This window comes from Corvus moneduloides, chromosome 21, assembly GCF_009650955.1.
Source record: "Corvus moneduloides isolate bCorMon1 chromosome 21, bCorMon1.pri, whole genome shotgun sequence".
NCBI lineage: Eukaryota > Metazoa > Chordata > Aves > Passeriformes > Corvidae > Corvus > Corvus moneduloides.
The window spans coordinates 5,478,800-5,505,735 of record NC_045496.1 but is presented as its reverse complement, the minus strand read 5'-3'; the positions used below and the strand labels follow the sequence as shown (position 1 = coordinate 5,505,735).

The following is a 26,936-nucleotide window of genomic DNA, read 5'->3' as shown; positions in this document are numbered from 1 at the left end:
CGTGGGCACGACGGTGGCCGGCAGGAGCCGCTCCGCCGTGCGGCAGCCCCGGGAACGACGGGCCCGCGCGGCGTGCCCTGCTCAAAGATGGCCGCCGGCGGCTTCGGCGTGCGTGGAGGTGGGAGGTGAGGGGCGGCCGGGCCGGGCTGCGGGAAGATGGCAGAGAGCGAGCGGCGGGCAGGTGAGGGGCGGCCCGGGGGTTCCGGGAACCGCGGGGCTGTGGGCTGCGCTCTGGGCCTCTCAGGGGCGTGCTCGGGGCCGGGGAGCTCCAGCGCAGGGCCCCGCGCTCCGGGGGTGCGGGGCCGAGGGCGCCGGGCCTGGGCTGCGGGGGGGGGGGCGGTGGCAGCAGCGCCCGGCCCGCAGAGAGGATGGGAGGGGGCTGTCTGCTGAGGGTGTGGAGGGCCTGGGGCCCCGAGTCTCGGCACCACCCCAGAGCGAGGTGGGTGGTCGGGACTGGGCCTCTGGATGCGGGATCCCTGTGAGCCCCAGCCTGGTTTTGTGACTGGTTCTCGTGCTGAGCTGGGTGGCTTTTGGCGCTCTAGAAGGTCGGGGCTTGACTCCCCCTCCCCACACCATGACATTAGCCTGAAAGTGTCCCCTCTGGGCAAGCTGCTTCTCGTTATAAAGCTGACCCGCCGCGCTCCCGTCTCTATCACACCAGTAGATTTGGACTCCTATGTATTCATCCCAGAATACTGTAACTCCTGCAGCCCTCACTGTTTCCTTCCTTGAGTATTCCTGGTCTCCTCACCAAGAGGAGTTGCACAAAGTGTGGGTCAGAAGCATTGATGGCTGAGAAACAAACGCAGAGGAATGAAAGTAGTTCTGTTAAGGGCAAACACCCAGATCAGGACACTGCCCTGGGATTTATGTGTCACCTGCACTTGTCGTGATCATGGACATGTCAGTGTTTGCCTTTTCACATCACTGCTTGGGAGTTTATCATTGTTTTCATGTTATAAACTCTTAAAAGCAGAGCTCCGTTGTTATGGTGCTAGTCGCTGTGAGTTGTGTGCTGAATTTTCAGAAGAGAGACACACCTGTCTGTCATTTAATTTCATCACGTGCTGTTCCTCTCATGCTGGAAGTTTTGGTGTAACTATTGCAGGAATGAGCTGAACATCACAACATCCAGGCCAGGAAATGAGGTTGAATTTATTCTGTGCATGGGGAATGTGAAAGGCAGAGAAGTCAAATGACTGTCAAAGGTTGTATGACAAATCTGTAGCAGACTCTGTGTGGTTCTTGGGACTTTGGATTCTGTTTAATCTGATCTGCCTGCTAGAGAGCACTGTGGAAAAGGCTGCTGATGCTTCTGGATGGTGTTTTCTCTGTAAATGCAGCTGATGATATTTTAAGGAGTTGGAGTTTGGTGGTATTTGTTAGGGAGACAGTGCCTGAACTGGCTGGGTTGTGGAGAGCAGTTGCTGGAGTGTGTCAGGACAGCTGGTGCTGAATAAGTGACTGCAGATTTTCTGCGATTAAAAAGGTGGACTGAGTGACTCTGACAGGATTCATAAATTGACATTAGTGCCCAGGTTCCTTGACATTGCTCTCTGCACTGCCTCTTGCTATTTAAAGTTGCACTTACAGCAGCATAATACAAATTACTTTAAATCTCTTGGAGCTTTTGTGGTTCTGCAGGTTGGGACCTGGGTTCTGTTGCTGGGGCGAAGAGCCCCTCTAGTTCATTAGCAACTCACATTTGCATTAAATATTGCATCCTGGGCTCTGAGAGAGCTTTGAAATTAAATGATCTTCACAGTTTCCACATGAAAGAGGCTGTGTCCCATCATCCCCCAAGCCCTGGTGCTGCCTGGACCAGGGCTATGGCTCTGGGCTGCATTTGCTGCACTGCTCCAGCTTGTCCATGCAGGAATTATCCTTTCTAGAGGAATGAAGGTCAGGCTTAACACCTAAAAACAAGGCAGAGTTAGTTTGTAGGAGAGCTCAGTGCTTCAGCATGACCTGAGGCTTGGCTGCACTAGACAGAAATAATTAAACTGGCTGGATGTTGCCTTTGTTATCTCCTGCACCAGTCTCTCTGTCTGAATGGAAAATGCATCTTTAACAATGAAAACAGACATACTGCTTCTTTCTGAAGGCTTGCAGTGTCCTTAGGAGGATGTTATCCATGGATTGGGTGGATGTTGGTGAGGAGGACTTGGTGAGATTACTGCCCAGCTGGGATGGATTTGTGTGCTTTGTATCTCCTGAGAAACAAATGTTCATTTTTAAGAAAGAAAAATAGAGGATTTCTCCTTCTCCAGTGCCTGTGTCTTACCTCTCTTTTGCATCTCCCAGGTGCCTCTGAGGAGGTGGCTCCTCCTGTCCAGCAATGCTTCATGGTCCCCAAAAAGGAGATAAATGTGGTTTCTGACATGGCCAAGTGGAAGCGATCTCAGGTACGGCTCTGGGGACAGGGAAGACTGGCAAGTGCTGCTGATCTTTTGGTGGCAGCCAGGTCTGGCCTGGGAACAGCCAGGAAGTAAAGGAGGTTTGGGGAAAGAATGGGAAATAATTGAATTTGTGTTTTAAAGCAGAAGAGTTGGTGCTCGTTTGTAGGAAAATTACTTGGCGCTAATGATTACTGTTCCCTCCCAACAAGTTGGATGAGCAGCTGGTGACTGTTTCATTCTACCTAGCCTGTACTTTATAACCAAACTAGATTTACCCAGCCCTGTTTGAGCTCACCTTAAACATGGTTCTGCTGCCTGGCCCTGGTAGCACCAGCCTGGGCTGGCTCCTTCCCACTGTGCTGTTCTGGAAAGGACTCTAGAGCCGAGCCTTTCAATTTCCCAGATAATTTTTGTTTACAGCCTTTGTGGAGCTGGTGGAACAAGTAGGTTATTCCCTCTCTGCCTTTGAGGGATTGGGGTGTTGGCCCAGACCTGTCCCACCTCTTAGGAGCAAATTCTTGCTTGATGACTGACGTGAGATGTCTTGAGAGAAGCTGAGGTTATAGCCAGGTGTCAAGCAAACCTCTGGGTGCAGCTTCCAATTTAAGTCTCCTGGGTTTAAAGGTGTTGCACCTGGTCAGGATTTCGATGCAGGGAGGGAGAAGTGGCATTCTGCTGCTGTGGAGCTGCACTGGAGATGATGCATCCAAAGCAACAAATTTAAAGAGAGGAGGAGTGAGGAGCCTGGGCTGTCTCCCACTTCCCTATCATGTGTGAGCACGGGGGAAGAGTCTGAGGGCAAAAGGGAAGATAACAGCACAGGTCTGGGAGGAGCAGTGCAGAGCAGGGTGCCTGGGCACAGCCGAGACTCTGCAGAATTGAGGAGTTTGAATTTGACCTGATAGGAGTTGAGGGAATGATTTTGGGGTCAGTGTGAGCATTTTTAGGATTCTCCTTTCTGTAATTTTCGCAGCGATGCAATCGCCACCTGCCTTCTGCTGCCAGGGCTGCCAAAAAGAGCAGTAACTTCACAGCAAGCCCTGCACTCCTGAGTGTCTCCAAGGAAGCAGTGTTGTGTATTGGGAAAGGTTCTCTTGGGGTGCAGGATGCTCCTGTGCTGTGTTTTGTGCTCAGACAGAGCCTGGGCTCTCACTGAAGCTCTGCGGTCTCACTGTGTTCACAGGCATACGCAGACTACATGGGCTTCATCCTCACTCTGAACGAAGGCGTCAGGGGCAAGAAGCTGACCTGTGAATACAAAGTTTCAGAGGTAGGAGAAGAGTTTGGATCCTCTTGTTACTCCTTTCCTGCCTTTTTTTTTTTTTTTTTTTTTTTTTTTTTTTTTTGGCTCTACAGTGAGTATTTTGTGGGTGAGGAATGAATTGGTAGCTTATCTGGGAGCCAAGGGAGAATGAATGTGGTTGGGTTATGGTTGGGGATGCAAATGTCAGGGTGCCATCTTCCCACTGGATGCAGAGACTCTGGATGTGCTTGGTGGACAGGAAATTGAGCAAGTGGGCAGAAGCTGGTGGGGAACCAGTGATGCTTTGAAGATGTGATATTCCCTCCTGCTTGCAGGCAAAAGGCTGGGATGTCTGTACCATTCCTGTTCCCCAAGTGGTTTTTCTGTAGGAAAATCTGTGGGCAAACCACTTCTCTTCCTGTCCCTCCTCGTTGCTCAGACTGTGTTAGCGGCACCGATCTCCTCAGCCCAGGCTGTAGCTACACTGTGCAAGCTCTGGTTTGACAGTTGTGATCTCAGGGTGTGTCACTGGCTGTACCTGCCCTGCCCAGGGTCGTGCTAAAGGTCCCAGGGGCTGCAGAGCTCACAGGGGTGGGTGCTGGGTTGGGCTGAGAGATTGCAGCTGGGCTGGGAGATTTAAACTGTGGGGCAGGATCGCCCCTTCCAAGGTGTTAAGCAGAAAGCGCCTGGTTTTTCCCTTGCATGAATATGGGTGTCACTTGTCTCTGCCTGCTGCCATAGCCAATTTTAATGGCTGTTCACCTTCTCAGAGCACAGTGAGATCACTTGGAGCCAGAGGGAAAGGGCAGGCACCCTCAGTGGTGTCACTGCTGCCCTGAGGGTTCTCTGGGTGCTGCCAATCCACAGAGCACACACTGGCCACCAGCTTTGCTTCCTTGTTGCACACTAGATCCCCCTCCCTTGTTGCACACTGGATCCCCCTCCCTTGTTCTGCGCTGCAATGAAGAGATTCTTGGGTACATTTTTACTGATCGGGGTTGTGCAAGAAAGCTGAGAGTGGTATATAAAGATCTAGGCAAAATGGGCAGCAGACTGGGCCCTGTGTTTATAGCTTCGTTCTGATGTGGGAAGGCAGCTGATGACGGTGTTTAATCCAGTCTTCATGTTTGAAGTACTGTGTTAAGTCCAGCCGTCCCTTCTAGGAGCCAGTGTGTGAATGAGAATCTCCCCTGTAGTTCATGGAGGGGATCAGGGATAATGAGTCTCTCCCTAACAGGCTTTGTGCTCCCTTTTTGTTCCTTGCATTTCACCTTTGCGTTTTGTCTTTGTCATGATCTCGCTTGTTCCCAACCATTCACAGAGCACTTCTAGGGAAACAGAGCATTAAAAATGAATAAAACAAAGGGGGGGGAGGAACCCAACCCTCTTCGACAAGCCCTTTGAGCTGTCAGGAGAAGCTGTACCAGGGCTGTGCCTGCAGAAGAGCCCTCTTGGAGTGAATGTTTTCCATCCATGGTCCCAGTCCAAGTAACAAACAAGAGACACAATCCCAACTGCCTGGGAAGTAGCAGGGAACAAATCTCATTCCCCACACACTGAGGAGAGCAGAAGCCTGTGACTTGAGGCACAGGTGGAGCATCCCCAGGGTTGTCTTGTTGATGAGGTTGCTTGTTCACATAGGCTCCTTTGTAGATCAAACTGCTTATCTGTGCTTTTAAAGGCTCAGCCCCTCGTGGCCTCTTCTTGCATCTCTGCCCGGCTTTCTTCTCTTTTGCTGTACCTGCTGCCGATGTGCTTTTGTGCCATCCCATCTTCCTCCCTGATCAAATGCCAGGGGCACCTTCCTTTGGCAAATGACCTCCTGGAATCCTTTCTGCTGAATGCATATCCTCTCTGTGACTTACTGGTATTGCTTTGCCATGGAATAAAAAATGGAAGTATGGTCTGCTCTGCTTTGAAAGAGACAGCTTAGTGATTTCCAGAGAGTGTGTGTCGATACCAACCTTTCTGCTGGAGCAGGAGCTGGATCCTGTGGGGGCTGAGCCCCCTTGGAGACTTGCTGAGCTTGCGCTGCTGCTACTGACACGTTGCGTGGAGCTGTCCAGGGTTTGCTGGAGGCATCTGACAGGCTCTGATAGCAGACTCTGGCGCAGACACTGTGTCTGGCACAAGGTTGTGTGAGTGATAGGCTGTGACCTGCCTTCCCCTCCTAGAGGGAGTGCTTTCCATGTGGAGATCCATCAGCGACTGCTGGGGCTGCAGTCTGGGGCAGTGACTTGGATCAGAGGAGCAGTGCAGTGAGGAGGAGGAGGTTAATTTTGGCCATGCAAGGAGCAGATCTTCCCTTCAAACAGCCCAATGCACTGGGGGAAACTGGTCAATCTTGTGGCTTTGCTCTGCTTCCAGGAAGGAAGTGGAGGAAGCAGCAAATGCTGATTTTAGCAGCTCCCCATTCTGACAGGACCTGAGGAGCCAGGAGGGGGAGAGTTGGTTCCCATGGGCAGCTTTGGCTGCTGTGATGCCTCCTCAGCACCTCTGTCTGCCTGGCCCCTGCTCTTGAGAGCTGCTGACAGGTCTCTGCTCTGTAGGAAACCCTGTGGTTTGCCTTTGGGACTGGTGGCAGACTCAGGGTCAAGGAGATGCAAAATCAGCACAACAAGAAGAGCAAGGAGAGCAGGGGGGAGGCTGTCCTTGCTTTGATCACTGGAAAGGTAAAGCAAAAATAGAGCTTAAAAACCCAGCCAGGCAAAACAGGCTGCAGTGGTGTGCTGATGGCTGTGTTCCCATAAGCTCCTTTCTCCCCCACAGGGGTCGGCCCTGGATGTACAGGCTTCCTCTGCTGGACAATGGGAAGCTGCTTCTTTTAGTTACCCCCTTTTCAAAGGGCCTTGAGCCCAAAATGAGCCGCATCTCTTTAATTATTTATTGGTGTGGCTGAGCTGGCAGCTGGGTCCTGCTCTCCCGTGTTCAGTGGGGCTGGGCTTTTAATCCCTTTAAAACCAGCGAGTGGGGAAGGGGAGGTTGGACTCTCTGCTCCCCAGGGAAGGAGCTGGTCCGTGCCAGCCATTTATCCAGGCAGCACCGAGTGCTCGTGGAGAGGGTTTGAAATACGGTGGCTGCTCATAATGAGCTGCTGGTGCCGGCGGATAAATCACCAGCACGATTTAATTATTTAATGCAACCCAGTGCTGGGGATGCTGTTGCTTAATTGGAGGGGAATGCAATAGCCAGGAAGGAGTAGGGCTGAGTCCAAACCTGGCCCAGTGCAATGGGAATGTGTTTGTTTTTTACGGTGTTTTGGGAGCAGGGAGCTGGAGCAGAGGGGGCTGTGCTGCTTTGGTCCACATGCATCTGGGGCACTGGCCTGTTAGTGCCTCCAGGGCCACCCAGAGCTTTAGGCCATCTCGTCCCTTGGCTTTTTTGTGTTCTCGGTGTGCTCAGGTCTTGTCCCAGTCTCTTGTCTGCCTCAGTGGCCAAATGTCGAGTTCCTGGGGTGGGAGGATCCCTCTCCTGCTTGTTCCCACCATGTCCTTGGGGTGGCACCTCAGGAGTCACTGTTTGTGGGAGGCTGTGTCCGCCATGAGACCCTTCCTCCCAGCAGCAACCTGCAGCTGGTTCAGTGGCAGCACAGCTCTGCCATGCCTGGCTCTGCCCACCTCCTTCAAGTGGCACTTCAAGGGCTGGAAACTTGCTGGGCTCTGCTGTTTCCTTGTCCTCCCGACAGCAGCGTGAAGAATTGAACCACAGCCCAGGAGACCAGCCAGCTTCACACGGTCGATGCCTCCAGCAAAGTCAAACCAGCCGCCGCTTCTGCTGTCCTCTTTGTCCCCTTGAAGGAGGAATCCCCTCCCGAGACAGAGGAGCCTACATTGCCTGGGGCCTGGCCAGCTGCTGTGGCGGCTGACAGCTCTCCAGCTGCTTGGAGTCAGGCAAGGAGGATCCCAGAGCCTCTGGCAGGCTTGACCAGTTGTCAGCAGAGCCTCCTGAAACTGTCTGGAGCTGCTAAAAGTGCTGCCTGTGGTGTTGCCTCATGGTACGGGGGTTGTAGGTGTTCCCCAGCCATTTGGGCCAGGCAGGGAGAGGGTGTGCACTGGCCAGCCCTGGTCTGACAGCACAGCTGGAGACATTGTGCTATGTCACCTGCTGCACCTCTTTTCTCTTTCTTCATGGCCACTCTCATACATCCTACATGGGTCCCTCACTTCCAGCACTGGGTGTGAGAAACATCGCTGTGGTCTTGCTGTTGTTGCTGTCTTTCCATCAGCTTTGTGTTTGAATTGAGACATTTCTCTGAGAGCTTCTCATTCCTACTCTGATGAGAGCACTGATGGGCAAACCAGGCTGCCTCTTCCCCTGGATAGGTTGTGTTTTGCCACATGCAGTGGGTGTCCCTGGGCTGGAGCTGCCTGGTGGTCTGGCTGGTAGGAGTTTGAAGCAACAGGAATCATGCTGAGAGGGTTGACTTGCTGTACAAATGTGTCGTGGTTTAACAGCATCTGCTGCTAATCCTGGCTACTGAGAGACACTTAGGGAGGGCCTTTAAATCACATCATCAGCCACTGGTGAGGATGCATAGCACTGTATACATGCTATTCTTTATCCTGTGGGGAAGGCAGGACCCTTAAGATATAGAGCCTGAGTTATATGTTGGAGGTCCCCGAATTGTGTAGCACTTCCCTGCCTCTCAATCCTGTGAGGGCTGTTCTACAGCTGGGAGCTTGCTGTGGCTCTTCTCCAAGAGATTTTGGAGCATGGTGCTGTTACAGCTCATGAAAGACTGTGTGGGTGACTGGGGCTCAGTCTGCCTCAGGCTGGTCTTTGTACTGGACTGATCTCCTGCAGGGAAGAATGGTTTTTCTGTCCCCTCTGCATTTTGAGGAGGGTTGGCACAGCCCATTTCCACGTGCCCTCTTGGGAAGAATGGTGTGGGCTTTAATGACTCCCATCAAGGGGAGAGATGTTGGAGACTGAGGGACTGCTGTTTTACATCACTGTGACCCCTCACCCTCTTGCTCTCTGTAGCCCATTGAAAAGCTGGTGGCTCTGCTGAACACCCTTGACAGATGGATTGATGAAACCCCACCAGTGGATCAACCTTCTCGCTTTGGGAACAAAGCCTTCAGGACCTGGTACGCCAAACTGGACCAGGTGAGTAGTGTTACCTGCAGCTCCCACAGAAGGGCAGTGTGCCCAGCAGGGGTGGGAGAATGGCTCTGTCACTGTGTGGCAGCCAAGCAGCTCACAGAGGAATTGCTCGGATAAGCCTTGAAGGATCCACCTCTTGATATGCATCGTTTGCCCCTGACTTGGTGCTGTCTTTTCCTCTTGTGAGAGCATATGGGCCATGTAAATGCTCTTGGCTGGGTCTCCAAGTTCTGGATGAGCTACAAGGGCTGTCCAAGCCCAAGGAATTCCTTTGCTTTGTAACTGCCCACTGTGTCACAAAATGAGAGAAAGACTGGGGAAAACTGCTCGAATTCCTTCAGCTCAGAGCACTTGCCCTGCACCAAGCTCTGTGGGTGGCACAGCCCCAAGTCCCCACAGCAGTGGCCTTGCAGCTGCTCTGCTGCTCTAGTGGTGCTTTCATCCTGGAGATGGCTCAGTGGGTAACTGGGTCAATGTACGTGGGTGACGAGGCTTTTCTGTCTTACAGGATGTGCGTGGCCTGAATAGGTCTCAGGACAAGCTCTCCCTGACTTGTTCCATCTCTGGAGATGACTTCTCCAACAGGAGAATTTGCTCGTCTCTCGTGCTGCCTCTGGGCATTGCAGAGCACCATTGCAGCCCTCACTCTGTGACAGCATCTGAGCACAGGGTGCCTTGTCCCTGGGGACGGTGACAGGTGCTCATTTGGGGGAGTCTTTTATGTCTTTCAGGAGGCGGAAAAGTTGGTGTCAGCAGTGATTCCCAAGCATTTGGCTGATGCTGCCCCAGAAGTGGCTGTGTACCTGAAGGAATCTGTGGGCAACTCTACCCGCATTGACTACGGCACAGGTACCTGGGCTTGCACACTGGCCGAGGCTGGGTTTGTCAGGAAGGGACCCTTTGGAGTCGGGTGCTGTATTTATTTAAGTATATCATTACCACTATTTTTAGTGCCAGCTTGAAATGAACACCTTCCTTCTAGGGCTCCCTCACCCCTCTGCCCTGTGTGGGCTGTGACTGAGAGCTGGGGCTGGGAGCTGTGCTAGAGCTGTGACACCCTTTCACATCTCATCCAAGGAAATGGGAACCAAGCTGTTCTGGGATGAGCTGTAGGACCTGCTTCACTGCATGCAGCAGTCCTGCAGCAGGCAGTTTAAAGGGATAAAATATACTGGCTTGAATTGGAACTAGAGTGAGAAACATGTTCATGTTCAGTGGAAGGTGTCCCTAGAGGGACATCATAATGGCCTGGTGGTCCCTAGAAGGGAATCACTGCTTAGAGAGGGACTTGAAATTGGAAGGTAGAAGCACCTGAGGAGATACTGAATTGCAGGTTGAAGTAACCACACAGGCTTCAGTGAGAACTAAATACAGAATTGTCTATGTGCTCTGCTCCTCTCTGGAGGATAGGTGTGTCCTCACCAAAAGGCAGGAGAGCAGGATGCTGTGAGTGTAAGGAAACATGACTTTGGACTTGGGCAGGGAGAGGAAGAGGAGGCCATGGGTAAAGGCTTTAAAGGATTGGAGGCTGTGCAGTGCTGGCTGCGGCTCACTGGCACCAGGGGGAGATGTTGTCCTTGGAAAGGGACTCGATGGATGGGGTTTGGTCAGCTCAGAGAAGGAAATTCAACCTCTCCTCCCATCCCGTGTGGCCCAAGCCAGGGGCCCGTGTCCCAGCTCACGGTGTCCAGACTATGGGTGCATTTTGTTCCTACACCAGCAGCTGCACCTGCCCATTGTGTAGAGCTGCTGATCTTGTACTCTCCCTTCTTCCACAGTCCTTCCCACTAAAACACGTTTCTGGGTTTGCTGTTTGTTTCTTTTCCTTGCTGTTTGCTGGAGGACCAAGCTGTAGAGGCTCAGCCTGAGATCCCAGTACCTTCTGGGACAGACTGTTCTGGCAGTGTCATGGGATCTACATCCTTCTGACTCGGAGATATTTTTGAAGCAGGAGGAAATTTGTTTGCTTGCAGATGTGAGGTTTTCTTGCATCCCCTGAGCAGATGACTCTGCAGTGCTCCACTTCCCCTGCTGTGGCAAGCTCCTGGGAAAGTCCCTGCCTTGCTCCCAGCATGCCCAGTTGGAGCTGTTTTTCCTTAAGAACTTCTTCTTTTCTCAAAGTTCGTGATCACCTTATGAAGGTCTAGAAGGTATAATTTGGGTGAGTGCTGCAGGGGGATGAAATATTGTCGGCTCATGGCATTAACAGTGACAACAGGGTTGAGAGCAGACTGTGACTGCTGTGATTTCTGAAAAGCTGTTGTGGTGCCCACAGAAAGGTTGTCCTGGGGGCCAGAGACAGCTGTGTCATGTCTCTTTGTGTCTTTTAACTCCAGGGCACGAAGCTGCATTTGCAGCCTTTCTCTGCTGCCTCTGCAAAATCGGTGTGCTCAGAGTGGATGACCAGATGGCCATTGTCTTCAAAGTGTTTAACAGGTGAGGTAATGGGAGGAGAAGGGCTGGAAGTATTGGGCAGTTTGGGGGGAAGGGTAGAATGGGAAAGCTGAAGACAATTTTAGACAAAATTAGGAGCAGATGTACTTTTTAATGGACTGTACACTGACCCGTTATAACTGTCTCCAAAAGAGGTGATGGCCCCTTGTCTGCCAGAGGCAGAGTGTCCTTCTGGAAAGTTACTTTAGTGGAGCACAAGTTACTGAGCTCTGTGGGTGAGGCTCTGTGCTTTGTGATAGACAGGAATATCTGATCTAACATCTCTTCAGGCATCATAAACAAAATCTATGCAACTGGCAGGCCTCCACTGCTCCTCTACATGTGTTTCCAGCCCAGGAGGTAGAGTTGATAGTGATGAAACTGGTGGAATGGGTGTTTGGAGTCTGGAGATCTAATCCCAGCCATATCACTGTTTGGTGGCATGGAAACAATTTCCTTCGATAGTACTTCCAGCTTTAATTTTCCACCTGAAAAGTGGAAGTAGTGATTGCCATAAGGCAGAAAACTCTGCTCTTTTGGAAGTTGGTGAAGGGATGTGAAGTGTCAGTGTTTTCACATAACAGTGGGGATGAGGAAAGATCTGCACCAACATAAGACATTGCAGATGAAATAAACTCCTGCCACTGGATTTCTCTGTGCGTTTGGTGTGAGGTACCAGCAGGCTGCTTTCTATGGCAAAGGAGCTGAATATATATTCTGTGAACTCTGCTGCATGTGGGGGTCCTGCTTACAAGTGATAAAGTTGTGTCCTTTCCCAGACAGACTGTTCTTGTCCTCACATAAGTCAAAGACAGGAGAAGACCTTGCCTTAATGCTTCCTCTTCTCTTTGGTCTCAGGTACCTGGAAGTGATGCGAAAACTGCAGAAGACCTACAGGATGGAACCTGCTGGCAGCCAGGGCGTGTGGGGCTTGGATGACTTCCAATTCCTGCCTTTCATATGGGGCAGTTCCCAGCTGATAGGTACTAATAAAAATCTTCTTGTGTCCCAGGTTGCCCTTTTCCCCATCTGTCTAGGTTCTAAAGAGGATGGGACTTGGTGCTGACTTTTAAATTCAAATATGTCAGATTTGTGTATAATACAGCAGGAGAGTTTGGAGCTTGGATTTTTTTTTTTTTACCTCAGCTTTCCAAATAAAGCTGGTTGGGAGATGGAAGACTTCCTTGTATAGTACTTCTGTCTTTATTGCAATGACTGCAACGAAGCTTTTTAAAAGGAGAGTCTTGGTTTTGGTGCTAAAAAGTGCAATTTCTGCTCTGGGGAGTTTTGTACCTGCAGAGGCACTGGAGTGGGAGATGAGATAGAAGGGAGCAACTCTGTGCTGCCTTTTAAAGAGTTCTGATGGGAGGATTGTGTTTGTGGGGCAGGACAACACCTGGTTGAACTTGGTCTCAGGAGGGATTTGCCATACAGGTTACTTCCTATTGTCTCTTACTCTTTTTAGACCATCCAAGTCTGGAACCTCGGCACTTTGTTGATGAGAAGGTGGTAAATGAAAACCATAAGGACTTCATGTTCCTGGAGTGCATCCTCTTCATTACAGAGGTGAGGAATGGAAGCTTTGTCCCATAGGGACGTTCTCTTGACATTAGATACTTGGTTCTGGCGGTGGTTTTCTCTTCCTCCTTTGCCTGTTTGTTTGCTCTCGTGGAACTGTGCAGATGAACCATTGTTGCATGGCTGAGGTGTTCTCCTTGAATGAGCTGAGACAGGGATGTTGAGAGGAAAGTGTAATTGAGCTGGATGGGCTGTGGGTTGTAGTTGAAGGGAGCTGTAACAAGTGCAAACAAATAACCTTGGATCATCACTTGGATCAGTCAGTGGGAGCTTGGATGGAGAAGAGTGTTTCCTGCAGATACACTAGGAAGATGAAGTAGGAGCTGCAAAATGACTGGGCTTGCCAAGACAACCTCCCTTCCCTGCAGCCCTCGGGTGCTGCCTGGCAGCCCTGGGCTTCCCCTTGCTTAGGGCAGGCTCCCAAACTCCTGTGCTGCTCTGTCTCCTCCAGCTTCTACCGAAAGAGTTGCCCATTAAATGCACCTTATTTACAAGTGACCTAGAGCAGAGGTGGTGCTGAGATTCATTCAGCTGGCAGCGCTCTCAGGACTGTTTCTGCTCAGGCACTGCAGGACCCTTGCGAGAGGGGCAGGTGATCCTCAGCTCGTTGGCAGCCATGGGCTGCTTCTCAGTGAGGGAGCTCATGGCTTACTGCTGTCAGCATCAGTGGAGGATTTGGCCGTGTTTCTCCCAGTTCCCTCACTGCACAGTCTGGACAGGGAGAGCAAGAGCTACCCGCTCTGTTGTGGTGAGGGATTTCTTGTCTCTGGCAAGAGGGAGTTGATGGGATTAATTTTGAAGGACAGAGTGCGGTTCTTCCCCTTTGTTCTGTTCGCTTTCCCCCTCCTCGCCTGTCTAGTTTAGTGATTAGATGAGAAGGGAGGTTACAGACTATGAACTTAGCCTTTCATGTAGGAAATCTTCATAGGAGCCTTTGGCCCAAACCCCAGGAGGTGCTGGGTCGAGTCCTGCTGAATCTGGTAGGGTTTGTTGGTACTCAGCACCTCACAGGGTTTAACCCTTAATGCCAAGATAAATCATACCATGGATAGCAAAGAGGTGCTGGTGGAAGAGATCAAGATGAGGACAGGAAATCAGGAGCCAAGAGGGTCAAAGATTTATTTTAGTTTAGGCCTCTGTAATATCCAGACAGTGCACTGACCTGTTAAAAACATACATCTCTTGAAATGTGTGTAGAAGATTCTGCAGCTCCCAGTTGACAGGTGAAGTTTAAAATACCCAGCACCATCCTGCTGCTTCTGCCTGCAGAAAGTCAGATTTTTAGTAGGCTTTTCAAATAAGTGATTTGAGTTCCTTTTTCGAGCATTTGTTGTGGGTCATGGAATTCGGTGTTTCTTCCGAGTTCCCCAGTGCCACCTGGTGGCAAGGAGCCCTCTTGGCCCTCCTGCCGTGAGCTGAAAAGGACGGCAGCAACCTGCATTACCAAATCTATGGTATATTCAATGCATCTCCGTGCGGGTACTGCTTCATTTTTTAAAGATTTTCCTTTTAAAACTTGGGGTTTTTCCGTCCCAAGCGCCCAGGAAGGCCATGACTGCCACTAGGGGGGGCGAGGCAGCCTCAGTGCCCTCCAAATGCTTTCTCTCCAAAAACAACAACAAAACGAAATAGCAGGGAAAAAAGATAGAAGGGATTAAAGACTTTGATAAATGAACGATATTATTTTCTTCTGAGCTTGTCGTCTAGAAACAGCTCTCCTTTAAAGGTGTTAAACATGTAACAAACACCACAACAGTTCCTTGGTGGGTCTGGTACATTTTACCAACATGAGAGCAGGTTTTGTTTCAGACTATAACTGAGAAAGGTTGTTTTCTGTCAACTGAGAGAATATGCTCTTGAGCAGATACTGCTCTCAGCCCCCAGGTGATGTTTCAGGAATATGAATATACGCTGTTGTGGTGTTTGCCACGTGTGTATTTAAACCCCAGGCTCTTAAAGCAGCAGCAAGATGATGTCCAGGCTGAACCCACCACAGCATCCTCCTCAGAGCAGTGCCCAGGCACGGCACTGAATCTTGCATGAGCTGACCTGATGTTGGAAAATCTGCAGGGTGGGTTTGGACCTGAACACGTGGCTCTGGAACAGGGTGAGGATTGCAGAGCTGGCTGGGACTCGAACTGTTCCCCTACTGCTGCCTTTGCCTGCCAAAGGGGTGTGTGGGGTACCTGAAGGTGTGAGGATGAGGAGGGTTTGGGAGCACAGGGGCTGTGGAGGGCAGTGATGCAGGGCTGCCTGTGTGTGTGCAGAAGAGGGGAGCTGGGTACACCCCAGCTGTTGTGGGGGATCGGGGCACTTGCCCAGATGCTCCTCCGAGAGCTTAGGGCAGGCAGCAGGAATTTCAAGCTTCAATCTGGCTTCTAAATTTGGGAAGGGAGGGCTCAGGTTTCTGCTGGAAGGGAAGGAGCTGACAGGAAAGCACGGCCTCAGCCGTCCCCCTCCCCCCTGCACTGACAGAGGAACCATTTACAAAAGGCCGATTCTCTTGGGAACCGAGAGGCAGGAACGCCGCGTCTGTGAGTAATTTCCTGCTCAATATGGCTGCTCTGACTCACTCCGTTCCCCTGGGGTCACTGCGGGACTGCAGCGCGCTTGCCGCCTCTCGCTCTCCCCCCCAGCTCTCCCTCTTCGCCCTTTGTGGCTGGAAGGAGATGATTTTTTTTTGTTCCCCTTCTCATCCCTCTTATTTTTCCCACCCCAGCTTGAAACCATAGCCAAGCCATCCCTCGATGGGTGTCCTGGGTGAGGAGGGTCACAGTGGTGGCTGTGCCAGGCACGAGCGTGGGACTGACCAGCTGTGCCTGCCTCCTCTGTGCTCTCTGGCTTGGGAAGGGCAGAAGAGTGGGGTGGTGGTGGCTGATGCCAGCTGTGGCCCTGTGAAGGGCAGTGGTGCTGGGGGAAGGTTTGGCTTCAAAACCCAGGCAGCCAAACCTCCTGTGTGGAGAGGGGAGGCTCTGATGGAGCTGCCTGGCTCGGAGCTCCCTGGCAGCCACTGCTTTGGGTGCCCGCCGATGCCAAGTCCTGTGCTGGGTAACGCGCTGGGACTGCCAGGGAGCGCCGTGCTTTGTGTGTGTGCACATTTCATCTCGTACCCATGAGGGAAGCGTGTGGCGGAGGGGACAGGGAGCAGCTCATCCGTCATCCCTCAGCTCACGGGAACCTCCGAGGGGAAGTGGAGATGCACCCGCGCTCTCCCGGCACCAGGCACAGCTGCAGACCCACTTCCCCCGCTGCTCCAACCCCAAGGCCAGTGGGTTTTGAAGCACATCATCCTCCAAGCAGTGGGGTTTTTGGGTCCCCCCACCCTCTCCCTCTCTTTCTTTCTCTGCTGCAGGCTGGTGTCGCACAGGCATTGCAGAAAAGCAGCAGCATTTTCCCAAAGCAGATTGATTGGCCTTGCTTGCTTGTTTAGTGGGCATGGAGGTTGTTTTGGAGGCACTTTTCCCACCCTCTCTCCAGGCCTGTGCGTGCACAGAGGGAAGGGGTTAGTTGTTCGAGCCCCAAGTCGGGAATGAGAGTCCAAGAGATTCCTCTCTCCCCACGCTCCTCTTTAGCGTGAGCTTCGGCCTTGTGGTTTCTGATGTCATGGGAACTTTGCTCAGTCAGAGTGGCTGTGTTGTATTTCTTTTTCTCCCTAAGGGTCTGTTTTTGTTCATGGAGGAGAAGGAGAGACAGCTGCCCAGGGAATCTACATGTAACTGCCCCTGATTGCAGCTTCCCTCTTGCCCTCCCTTCTCCAAACTCCTCACCCTGGGAGGAGAAACAGTGGAGTATAAAAAAAAATTTAAAAAACCATTTAAGGCGTCTGCTGCAAGCCAGCAGCTCACAGCTCAGGAGCTAGTTTGGGGAGCGTGTCCCCTCCTGCTTCCCCTAGAGCCCTCCTCAGCTAGAGGCAGGTGTGGAGTGGGCTGTGGACACAGAGCTGCTGCCAACCTGCACTGCCCTCTGTATTCAGGGAAGGCAGCGACGGTTGTCGCTGCTGCTTGTTGTTGATCTGAATGGGGAGTGAGTCATTTTCTTGGAAAGCCCAGCAGTGTTGCACTGGGAGGTTTCTGGGTAGAATAGGAACAGCGTTGAGCCAAGCTCTACTCGGGGGGAGGACAGGACTTATGTGGGGCTTTTTTAATACAGTCATTAAAAGAGAGGTGTGCAGAGGGAGGTCTGATTAGGAAAGCGTGGCAGGAAGAGGCTTAATTTTATCAGGGAAGGAGGGGAGCTGGATTGCCACGGTTTCATATGATGTGGCCACAGCGGGAGGGAGCATGGAGGGAGGGAGGGAAGACGCAGTGAGGTGGCTGGTGCGTGGGTCACTGGGCTTGGTGGGAATGTTTGCTTGGAGAGAGTGTGAGCGTGAGTCACTGCTGGTGCATGAGCTTCCTGGCTGGCCTGGCTCCCTCAGCCCTGTGCTTGGGTCTCTTTCAGATGAAGACAGGCCCCTTTGCTGAGCACTCCAACCAGCTCTGGAACATCAGTGCCGTGGCCTCCTGGTCCAAGGTCAACCAGGGCCTCATCCGCATGTACAAGGCAGAGGTGAGTGCCGTGGGCAGGGGGAGGCTGCTCAGCCACACACCTCCTCTCTTCCACAGTACCATGGGTCAGCTCTTGTGTTGCTCCAGGTGTGGGGATCCCATCACAGCTATTTGTTACTTCTTGCTGACTGTGGCTTGGGAGCCCTTGGCCATTCAGGTGCTGCTGGCTAGAAGGAAGCTCCTGCCTCGTGTTTGCCCCAAAACCAATCCCAAAGTGGCCATTCCTTGCAAACATGACTTTTGCCAGGTCTTGTGTTACCGTAGTGCAAGTGCAGATCTCCAAATTAGGGCCAATGTCTTGACCGGCTTGTTCTTCTGGTCCACCACTATTTTACCAGCTAGAGGGAACTTATTTTAAATTACCATCCCATGTTTCAAGAGCCCCAGAGCAGGCTGAATGCTTCTTACTGATTTACCCTTTCTACAAGCCCCATCTGTGCCGTGTGCCAACCCAGCAAGGCCACAGCCACCTCCCTGGTTTGGCAGCCCTCCACCCACCAGCTCTGCTGGCGCTGCCCCAGGCTTTCCTGGCGAACCCTGACCTGGAGAACTGGGCAGTTTTGGCTCTCCCTTATCTTCCTTCCTGCTGAAGCTAACCCTGGATTTGAGGAAGCAGGACAGGAACCGTCACATCTGGGAGTCCGGAGGGAATGGTGCTGGCTCTGCAGGACGCACTGGCTGCACTAAAGCACTGGAGGAGCAGGGATGGTGCAACTCCCTCCTGGCACCGAGGGAGACCGGTGGTGCCTGAAGGAGTTAATCCCACACCCTGCAGTGCTGCTGGTGTCAGCCGTGCTCCTGTTGGGAGCTGGGACAAGCTCCTGTTGCTGGGACACACAGGCTCTGCAGACAGCTCTGCTCAGGCCCAGTGCACAAAGGGGTTAACTGTGCCGAGCGGCCGCTCCCTCCCCCAGCCCTTCCTCTGCACTGCACATCCTGTGTTTAGGTTCCAGGCCACATACCTCTCTAATCTGTGAGGTGTCACTCCCAGGCCCACTGGCTCCTTCCGCCCCCAGCTCACCCCCAGCTCAGTTTTCCTCCCAGCCTCCAAAGAGGAGAAGTGGGGCTGGGGGCCGACCCCCTTGCCTGGCTGCTCCTGGGAGGGGTGCTCTGGGCTGCTCCTTGGAGAGAGGGGTGTCCCTGGGCTGCAGCTCCATCACAGGGGCTGGAGACACTGCCTGCTGAAAAACCCTCAGCTGGAGGCTAAGGTATGAGAGCTGAGGGGTCTGAAGGGAGGACCAGAGCACTGTGAATGCCTTTAAAGTGAAACATGAGTCTTCTAAAACCTAGAGCTTCAGTGTGGTCTGCTGCTGCCTCAACAGCCCTGCCGTAGTCCTTCCTTTCCTTTGGATCAGTTCCTTCACAAGCTGGGTACTCCCCTGGCATCCCACATTCCCCAGCATGTTCAGGTGCTCCTGCCTGGTGCCCCACATGCTCTGTGCCATGGTTGCTCCCACCTGTTTGTGGCTGGAGGAGCTTGGCAGTGATGAGCCCACAGTGCAGTGCACACATTCACTGATGTTTTGGGGCTGCCATGTGCTGGCAGATCTACCTATCCCCTGGCTGGAGACAGCACAGCTCAGGGATCCTCTAGAGACTGAGACATTCTTTGGCTCTTCTGCGTGCACCCAAGACATGATCTTTTCTAAAGGCCTTAATCTGTTTTGAGTAGCAAAAATTTTCTGTGTGAAAATGCTGGATCCAGTACTGGTAGGTTTCTAGAAATATCTGTGAGGTAGCTGTGTCAAAGGGAGAATGCAAAAACTGCTGGGAAGGGTAATGACTTCTATTTTTAGGCTAAAGTGTAAAAAACATTGAGTCGACCAAAGAACTTTAAATTTATTTTTTTGCCTCAAATAATATTTGTAGGTCTTAAAGGACTAATCATAAAAACATGATCCTTGTGCAGTGTTGTCCTCTCCTGGCATGGCATGGCCTGGCATGGAAGCTGTGTTCACCCGGATGGGCAGAGGAGAGGGGGCACTCCTGCTTAGGAGTCCTCAGGGTTCTTTACAATAGATACATCTTTAGATATAATCTGTTCTGGGGAGTTTTCTACCCTGCTTCTTGCTCAGCCAGTTCCTGCCTGTCTTGGGAGATGATGGGGGTGTGGATGTGCACATGGCAGCATGGCTGGGCAGAGCTTTCAGTTATGGTGTGCCTGGCCCTGCAGGTTACACCAACATTTGCAACTAGAGGATCTCTTTGGCTGATTTTTTGGGAATGATGCAAGGTTAGGAGTCACTGAACCCTCATCCTTTGCAAACTGAATCCATCTGGGTGTCTTAGGCCAGGTACAAACCTTGTCTCTTTTCTGCTGGCTCCCAGCGTATTTCTGCTCTCTGTGTAGCCTTCACCAATGCAGTCTTTCTGGAATCAACCACTGCCAGCATTAGCAGAAGAGAAGTCAGCAACACCCATCAAGTGCTGACATGGGTCTTTGTCCAGCTCAAGGCAGGCAGCTTCTGTGGCAGAGCCTGGGGCATGTGATGGCAAAGAGAGGGAAGGTTTGGGGTTGTGGTGTCACTTTGTCTAACTGGCGAAGGTGAGAGCAAGATTTCAGGTTTTATTTGTTTTCCCCTCCCTTCTCCCTGCCCTACTGATCACCCATTGCAATTAGATCAGGTGAAATCAGACACTCATCTGGAGGCTCCAGCTCTGTGACACGCCTGGGGAGGCTGGAAAGCGCTGGGTGCTGGACGGCGCCGACCGGGATTGAGTGGAGGCAGCAGCAGAGGACGGGGTCACTTGCTGGAAACAGACCAGGAGAAATCCCACTTGGTGGGAGTGGGGCAGCCCCCAGACCTAGTTCATTTAAAAAGCACTCCAAAGGCTTTATCTCTTCTCTGTCTCCTCTATGGGGTGACTTTAAACAGCCGACAGAAAGCTCACATTTGTCTATGTGTCCAGGAGCTGTGGTCTGGACCAGGCACTCCAGGGTGGATGAGCAGTAGACTGAAGACAATGTGTCTTCAGCTCTGTGTGTTTATGAAATCCTGAATGTGTCTATTTATAATATAATGGGTGAAGACGTGTTTGCTTGAAAGTCCAAGGTCTTTTCTTATTCTCTCCATCAAAGGCAAGTGAAGAAGTTGACAGAATGGTGTGGTTAAAGTAGCAGCCTTGATGTTTTTCCCCTGAGCCTGCTTTTGAGTCTCCTGACCTTTCCTTCTCTGCAGTCAGTCAGGAAATACTTTCCATTGTAACTAATCTAGTTCCAGTTCCATCTTTAAAGGTTGGAGTTGGTGCATGAATCTGCTCCCCAGTTGAGTCCCAAGCAGACCTTCAGTGTGATCAAGATGGTAGCAAGAAGAAATAAACCTGAAATTGAGCTAGTGTTAGATACAGTTTCATCCACAGCTGATGCAAGGAGGGCCCTGTCGCTTGGTACATTTGATAATCCAGTAAACTCGTGCCAGTCCTTCTGGATATAGGAGAAGTTTCTCTGCTTGTCTCTTCTTGAGCTGGCGATGTGTTACATGGAATGGATACCTATTCTTCCCACTGGTGGTAAGGTTTCTTCACCTGGAGCCCAAACCAGTCTGGTCTTCCATGGGACTCCTTGGAGCTAATTGGGCTGACATTTCTAGCTGTCAGCATCTCCAGTGTTCATTTCTCTCTGCTCTCCCCTCATGTCCCTGTTACCCAGCCCTGCTTCCTCTGAGAGTTTGTGTAAGTGGTTGTGTGGAGAGACGGCAGCAGCTCTGAGCATTAGGAAGCTTTGAAGGTGACGTGGCCTGATGCTCTCAGGATTTACTTCTCCTTGGTGCCCTGCTGTGGAGATTTGTGGGTTCTGCCTGGCTATTACTCCCCAGGAATGGATACAGCCGTGTTGTGCTTTCACCACCTCCAAACTGGTTTGGCTCCAGTGTGCTTGGAACCAGTTGCCTGACCTTTGGCTCCAAAGGGATTACTGCAGGCCTGGGCTTCTGAGCACAAATCCTCCCGCTTGCCTGTGACGACAGCACGAGGGCAGGGTGCCTGTGCCCGAGTCCTGCCTTGGGGTGAGAGCTGTCTGCAGCACACAGCTTCCTCCCCAGCCCCAGAGTCTCCCCTTGCTGCAGCGAGTCCAGTTTGGCCCCATGGAGAGTGCAAGACTCCTTCCTGGAGAGAGTTGTAACCACGTTGTGGTTGGCAAACACGCACTGCTGAGGTCTCTGTGATGGAGTTGAGCCTGCTCTGTGTCCTCTGTGAGGTTTGGGCAGTCTGTGTCGGCAGTGACTCAAAAACCAGAGTTCTGAGTGGCTCTGCCAGGTGAGTGCTGGCAAACTCTGACGTGGTTATGGACCACAGTCCCTGACCTTCCTGCCATTGGGCTGGTGAGTGGAAGGGGCTGTGCCCTTGGAGCCCTGCTCACTGCACACTGAGCTCGGGTGTAGCTGCAGGAAGTAGCTCTGAGCTAATCTGCCTTGTAGTGGACCTGTATGACTGACCTGTGATCCATTCCTCTGCAATGGGAGGTGAGAATTTCAGGGCTGAGGGGTTGTTGGAAATAGGATCATATCTTAAACTATGGCAGCAAAATCACTGGTGCTTGTCCATCAAAGACGTCTGGAATGCAGTTTGGGCAGTGCCTTGCAGCTGCCGAATGGTGCCTCAAACCCAGAGTGTGGGCACTGGCCTGGGGGACAGAGTCTCTCTGCCCAGGGGGATTCTGCAGTTCTCAATGTTTGTAGGGTGAAGCTCTTCAAAGAGATCAGTTTGAGCAAGGAGAGTGGTGAGGGAGAAAGCTGCTGACATAGACATGCTGCTTCTGCTCATGCTCCAGGCCTGAATTTCAGTAAGAAAAAGACTCTGGCTGAAGGGAAAGGGATGGGGTTATGAATTGCTACTGGCCTGAGAAGCCTGATTGGAATGTGGGGAGGGGGGGAGACATGGGGCTGATCCTCTGCCTTCGTCTGAGCTGAGTGGCCCTGAACTCACTGTCTCCTGACCCTGTGGGCAGGATGCGGCTCTGGCTATGTGTGTAAGGTGGAAATGTCTCCTGAATTCACCTCTCTTTATCTCCCCTCCTGCAGTGCCTGGAGAAGTTTCCTGTGATCCAGCACTTTAAGTTCGGCAGCCTGCTCCCCATCCAGCCTGTGACATCTTAAGGAGACCGCAGGAGGAGTCGAGGCAGCGGAGGCACAGCGCAGTGCTCTTCCTCCTCCCCTCACCCCCTCCTCACCACCCAGCCCATCCATTCCTGCACATCCTCATTGGCAACCACAGATCCAAAGCACTCGCCGGCCTGGCACGGGAGATGGGACCTGGAGCAGCTCCTCCTGCACGTCCTCACCCTGGGGATGTCTCGCCAGCGGCTGAGCCGGGGCCGTGCTGCTCCGCTGTGCCGCATCTGCATGACTGCCGGGCATGGGGATGGGTTTGAGCAGGGGCTGCCCTGCAGCAAAGGCCCTCTGCTTTCTTCCCGAGAGAAAGGGGTGTGGAGGGGAGGAAGGCACGTGTGTATGTGTTGGGCAGTGGTAACTGCAATTTCCCTTTTGAATTTCATTGGAGTTTCCTGTTGCTGTTTGTTTTGGGAAGCCACTGCACGGGGTGAGGTGTGAGCCTGTGCGTGTCTTTATCAGCCGGCTCTTGCCTGCACAGGAGGTCTGAAATGGGAAAAGGGAGTTGTAGGGAATGTCTGTGGGTTGTGGAAGCCCAGGGTATGTCTCTCCCTTTTTCTGGGTGAGGAAAGCACCCTTCCTCCACCTCTTCTGCAAGGTTTCCTGGGTCTTCCTTTCCCACTAGGGCCTCTTCTCTCGGGTGAAACTGGGAACCTTCTGGGCTGTGGGGGTCTGAGCTGGCTCTGGAGCTGGAGACAAGGTCCCTGGAGGGACCCAGCTCTGTGGGAACAGCTATGCAAAGACACTGCTTGGGCTCCCTCTAAACTGGCACAAACCCTGACACATTCACACACATCCGTACCTGGGTCCAACCTGCCCTCTGCACTCCCTGTGCTTTGCTGTCCTGGGGCTGGGCTGGCCTCAGTGGCACAAGGCGACAGTGGTTGCTCCTGCTTGGTCATAAATTGTAGTGACAGCCCCATAGCAAAGGAATTTCCTCACGAAGCAGCACTATCCGCAGCTCTTCAAGGGGGACATCCCTGGAGCACAGGCAGCATGAGGGGGCAGCATGCGGCTTCTCATGCATTTATATACTCGTGCTGGAAACAAAAAGCATAAATAGCCCAGGACAGCAGGTTATACCTGGAGAAAGCTCTTTCCCTTTTTCCTTCCCTGCTGGTGTTGCTGTGCTGGATCTCAGGTAGAGGGACCACACTTGCAATGCCACCAGCAGCAGCGTGTTGAAGGCAGGTAGTCTGGATCACACCAGCAGCATCACTGGAGGGCAGAAAGGGCTGGTGCTTGTTTTGAGAAGAGCTGTCTGTCCATAGGTCTTGTCCAAGGTGGTGCACAGCTTTGCAGCTGCAGTGGGGATGTTTCTTCTTGGGGTTCCCAGGCTGGGTGTGGCAGGGACATGGCTCTGGACTGGTGTTTGCTGGGGATCAGGAGCAGCAGGAATCCTTCCTCTGGCACTCCTGCAGACCATGGAGGGGCTGCCCCCAGCCACGCTGCTCAGCTTTTGCTGCTGCACTGCTTTACTGCTGGGGTGGGGGGAAGAAACCTGGTTGTGATTTTTTTTTTTTTAAATTATTTTTAACAGACCCACTCATTCCATCTTACAAAGGTTCTTGCAGGCAGTCAGGGGAAGGAGAGTAAGAAAAGAGTCTAAGTTATGAGGTGGTGAATTGTCCACAGAGCTGAAGCAGAGCTTCCTGTCACTACAGCTGTCCTGTCTGCTCCTGGCTTGGCCCTGGGCAGGAGGTGGGGGACAAGGAGCCTTTGACCTGCCTGAAACAACACTATAAACTTGTATTTTAAATGAAAATGGAAGACTGGGGTTAAGTCTTCTTTTACTCCTAAGTGGGATGTGTTTTGTCTTGGCTTTCCAAATGGATCCACTCCTGGAATGTTGCTGGAAATCTGTGTGCTTGCTGGGACTTGATGAGTCCATCTTCAGTGGAGCAGCCCGTGCCTGGAGCAGAGACTCACAGTGTCTCCACCTGTGTCCCCTCACATTGCTGTGCCTTTTGGCAGGTGTCCCCATGCTTTAAATGACTCTGCAGCATCTGGCCAGCAATGGCTGAGCAAAAGCATCTGGTTTTCTTTATCTGCCCAAGGGTTGGGAAAACATCTCTCCAGGTCGTCTTGTGGAAATGAGGCTTCCATGCAAAAGGATGGGTGAAAGTTCTGACATTGATACATGGGAGGGACTCCAGGAATGTGGAATACAGCACCAAAATAGGGTGGAGAGGTGCTTCCTTCCCCTGCAGCTGCAGCATTGCTCCTTGGGACAGTGTCTCTGGGCTTGGGACCTGTGGAGGCGGAGGGAGGAGGCTCACGCACAGCTCTGTGTTTGTTGCTTGCCCAGATCTGCACATCTGTCCTGCTGGAGATTTTGGGATGTCAGTTCTCATTTGAGTCTTATCAGCCTGCTTGGGATGTGCCCCCATCACGTGGCAGCCACTTGCTTTGCCTTCCTCTTGCTCCCAGTGACATCCCCCAGGGGCTCAGCTCCTCTGCCCACGCGCATGGCAGCACCCAGAGCTGCTCTGTGTCTGAAGCAGCACTTCCCACCTCCCCCTGTGTTGTAGGTTTAATTAAAGTTTCTGTGTTTTGCACTGGTGACTGTGTTGGTCTCTCTCAGACTGGGTTTGCTCCTGCTTTGGGAGCAGAGCCAGCAAAGCCAAGGGCCGGAGCCTTCGGCACAGGGAAGAGGCCTTGTGGAGGCACTTGCCATGTCGGTGGTTGACCTCATGCTTGCACCAAATTTGATTCATTATTTAACTGCATGATCAACTCCATCCGGTCTGTCTTTGTGTCCTTCCAAGGTGTCTTTCTGTTTTATTGTATGGTTTATTTATTAACTTTTTTGCTGTGTCCACCCCCCATCCCAGCTGGGATTTGGCAGGTAGGTGATGTGCAAAGCCTGATCCCAGGCCAGCAAATACCTCTTGAAGGTCAGAGACTCTCATAACCAAAGGATGTTTGAGCCTTGTTTCTGAGGCAGGGTGAGAACTGCAACCTTTTTCTTCAGATGTTTTTCCTGTCCTGCTGTAGGAGCTGACTCAGGACTTCCAGCATCAGTGTAGTTCAGCAGCTTTGTTGGATTTATAATAGACCTCAATTAAATTAAACCTGGACCTTCTCACGAGTGGTTGGAGGTAGCGTAGCTGTGCTTAGCAAATGCTCCTTTTCTTGTCTCTGGGTTACATCTTCTCCATCAACACAGGCCAACTGTGTGAGCGCATGTTGCTAAAAGCGGCAGCAGTGTGGAGGGGTGGATGGTGAGCAGAAATGTCATCTTGGATCACAAATGTTTTCTTTGAAGGCACTTGAATTCGTCTTGAACGTGTCCCTTGGCGAACATGACGCGCAGTGAAGGGGAAGCAGACGTAGTGTGGGTTTCTGGCCATCTTCCCCCTCAGCCCACTGACCAAGCCATTTTTTTAAAAATTCAGTTTTCAGAGCTGGGTCTTTGGGGTTGCCATACGTAGGCCAGTTCGTGTTGCTGTTTAGCAGCTGTTGCCTTCGCACGGGGTGCGTTTCACGAATCGCCATCAGCCTTGCCCTGTCTCTTCTTTCACAGCCCTCCTTCATAAATGATTGCTCGTGGCAGCCAGTGATGGAGTAAGAGTTGAGTGAAGCAGCCTCATGTGGAGATAGAAGTAACAGAATAAAAAATAGAACTACTTAATGTCATTGTTGCTGTATTAACTTGTCCCTGGTGTGTGGCTCAGTTCCACTGTGCAGTGCTGGGATCCTGCGAGTGAATAAACAAAGCAGCCCCCACAGCAGGACCTGTAACATCTGAGCGGGCACTTGCCAAGATGAAGATGCACTTTGTACCCCAAGGACCTGGTGCTGAACCACACAAGAGCCCTGGACTCTGCACTGTGTCTGTGCAACGGCACTGGCTTCCTGAGAGAAGGAAGGAGGCAGAAATGGGTTGGAGAAGGTGAAACTGGTTGTTAATGATAACTGCTAAAGCAACCTGGACTCTACTGCTGCCAACATGCTGGTGGAAACCTTGTACGGTTGAGAAGAATCTTCTTGCTGCTTCAACAAGGACTCTCCTGGCTCAGATGTAGAATTTAACAGGGCTTTTGGAGGTCGTTTCATGCTCTAATAGCCAAGAGGACATATCTTCATCCTTTAACTTCACTTCCCCTTCGGTGGATGAGCACTCTGCCCATTGACATTGGAGAAACACCTTGAACATCCTGGGGACACACAGGGTCTTGTGAAATGGTGCCAAACTTCAAACTAGGATGAGCCAACTTGAAAAAGGGCTGTCTGCACATCAGATTCACATCAGCGAGGGCTGAACCGTGATGGGCATCATCAGCTTGGAGATGGGCTTGTTCTGAGGAGCACAAGGCTGTGAGCAGTTTTTGGAGGTTAGAAAAGGCCTTTTGGGGGTGGAGTGGTTGCTTCTGCTTGCTATAAAAAACCTGGGCTTGGGAATGTCTACATGGGCCAGCTCTATGCAGGGCATTAATGCATTTGTCGCTAAAATTGGAACGAATCCCTCCCCATGTTCCCAGTTGCAACTGTAACACGGATAATGAATAACATCCAAATCCCA

General features: G+C 51.9%; 1 protein-coding gene across 1 annotated transcript; it reads left to right on the top strand.

Annotated features, from left to right (window-relative positions):
• The first annotated feature begins 94 nt into the window (after positions 1-94).
• Positions 95-26,936, top strand: PTPA (protein phosphatase 2 phosphatase activator). The gene is made up of 10 exons (XM_032130589.1): positions 95-181; positions 2,305-2,405; positions 3,583-3,669; positions 8,626-8,751; positions 9,480-9,597; positions 11,085-11,184; positions 12,040-12,164; positions 12,647-12,747; positions 17,200-17,307; positions 22,325-26,936. The coding sequence occupies exons 1-10, from the start codon at positions 157-159 to the stop codon at positions 22,397-22,399; spliced, it is 966 nt and encodes a 321-aa protein (XP_031986480.1). The 5' UTR covers positions 95-156; the 3' UTR covers positions 22,400-26,936.

What these genes read in the sequence shown, in the direction of transcription:
- PTPA (XM_032130589.1), top strand. Translation starts at nt 157, where the DNA reads ATGGCAGAGAGCGAGCGGCGGGCAG. An exon ending in CCAAGTGGAAGCGATCTCAG is followed by an intron (nt 2,406 to 3,582) that starts GTACGGCTCTGG and finishes CTGTGTTCACAG; the next exon opens with GCATACGCAGACTACATGGG. An exon ending in GCATCCTCTTCATTACAGAG is followed by an intron (nt 12,748 to 17,199) that starts GTGAGGAATGGA and finishes GGTCTCTTTCAG; the next exon opens with ATGAAGACAGGCCCCTTTGC.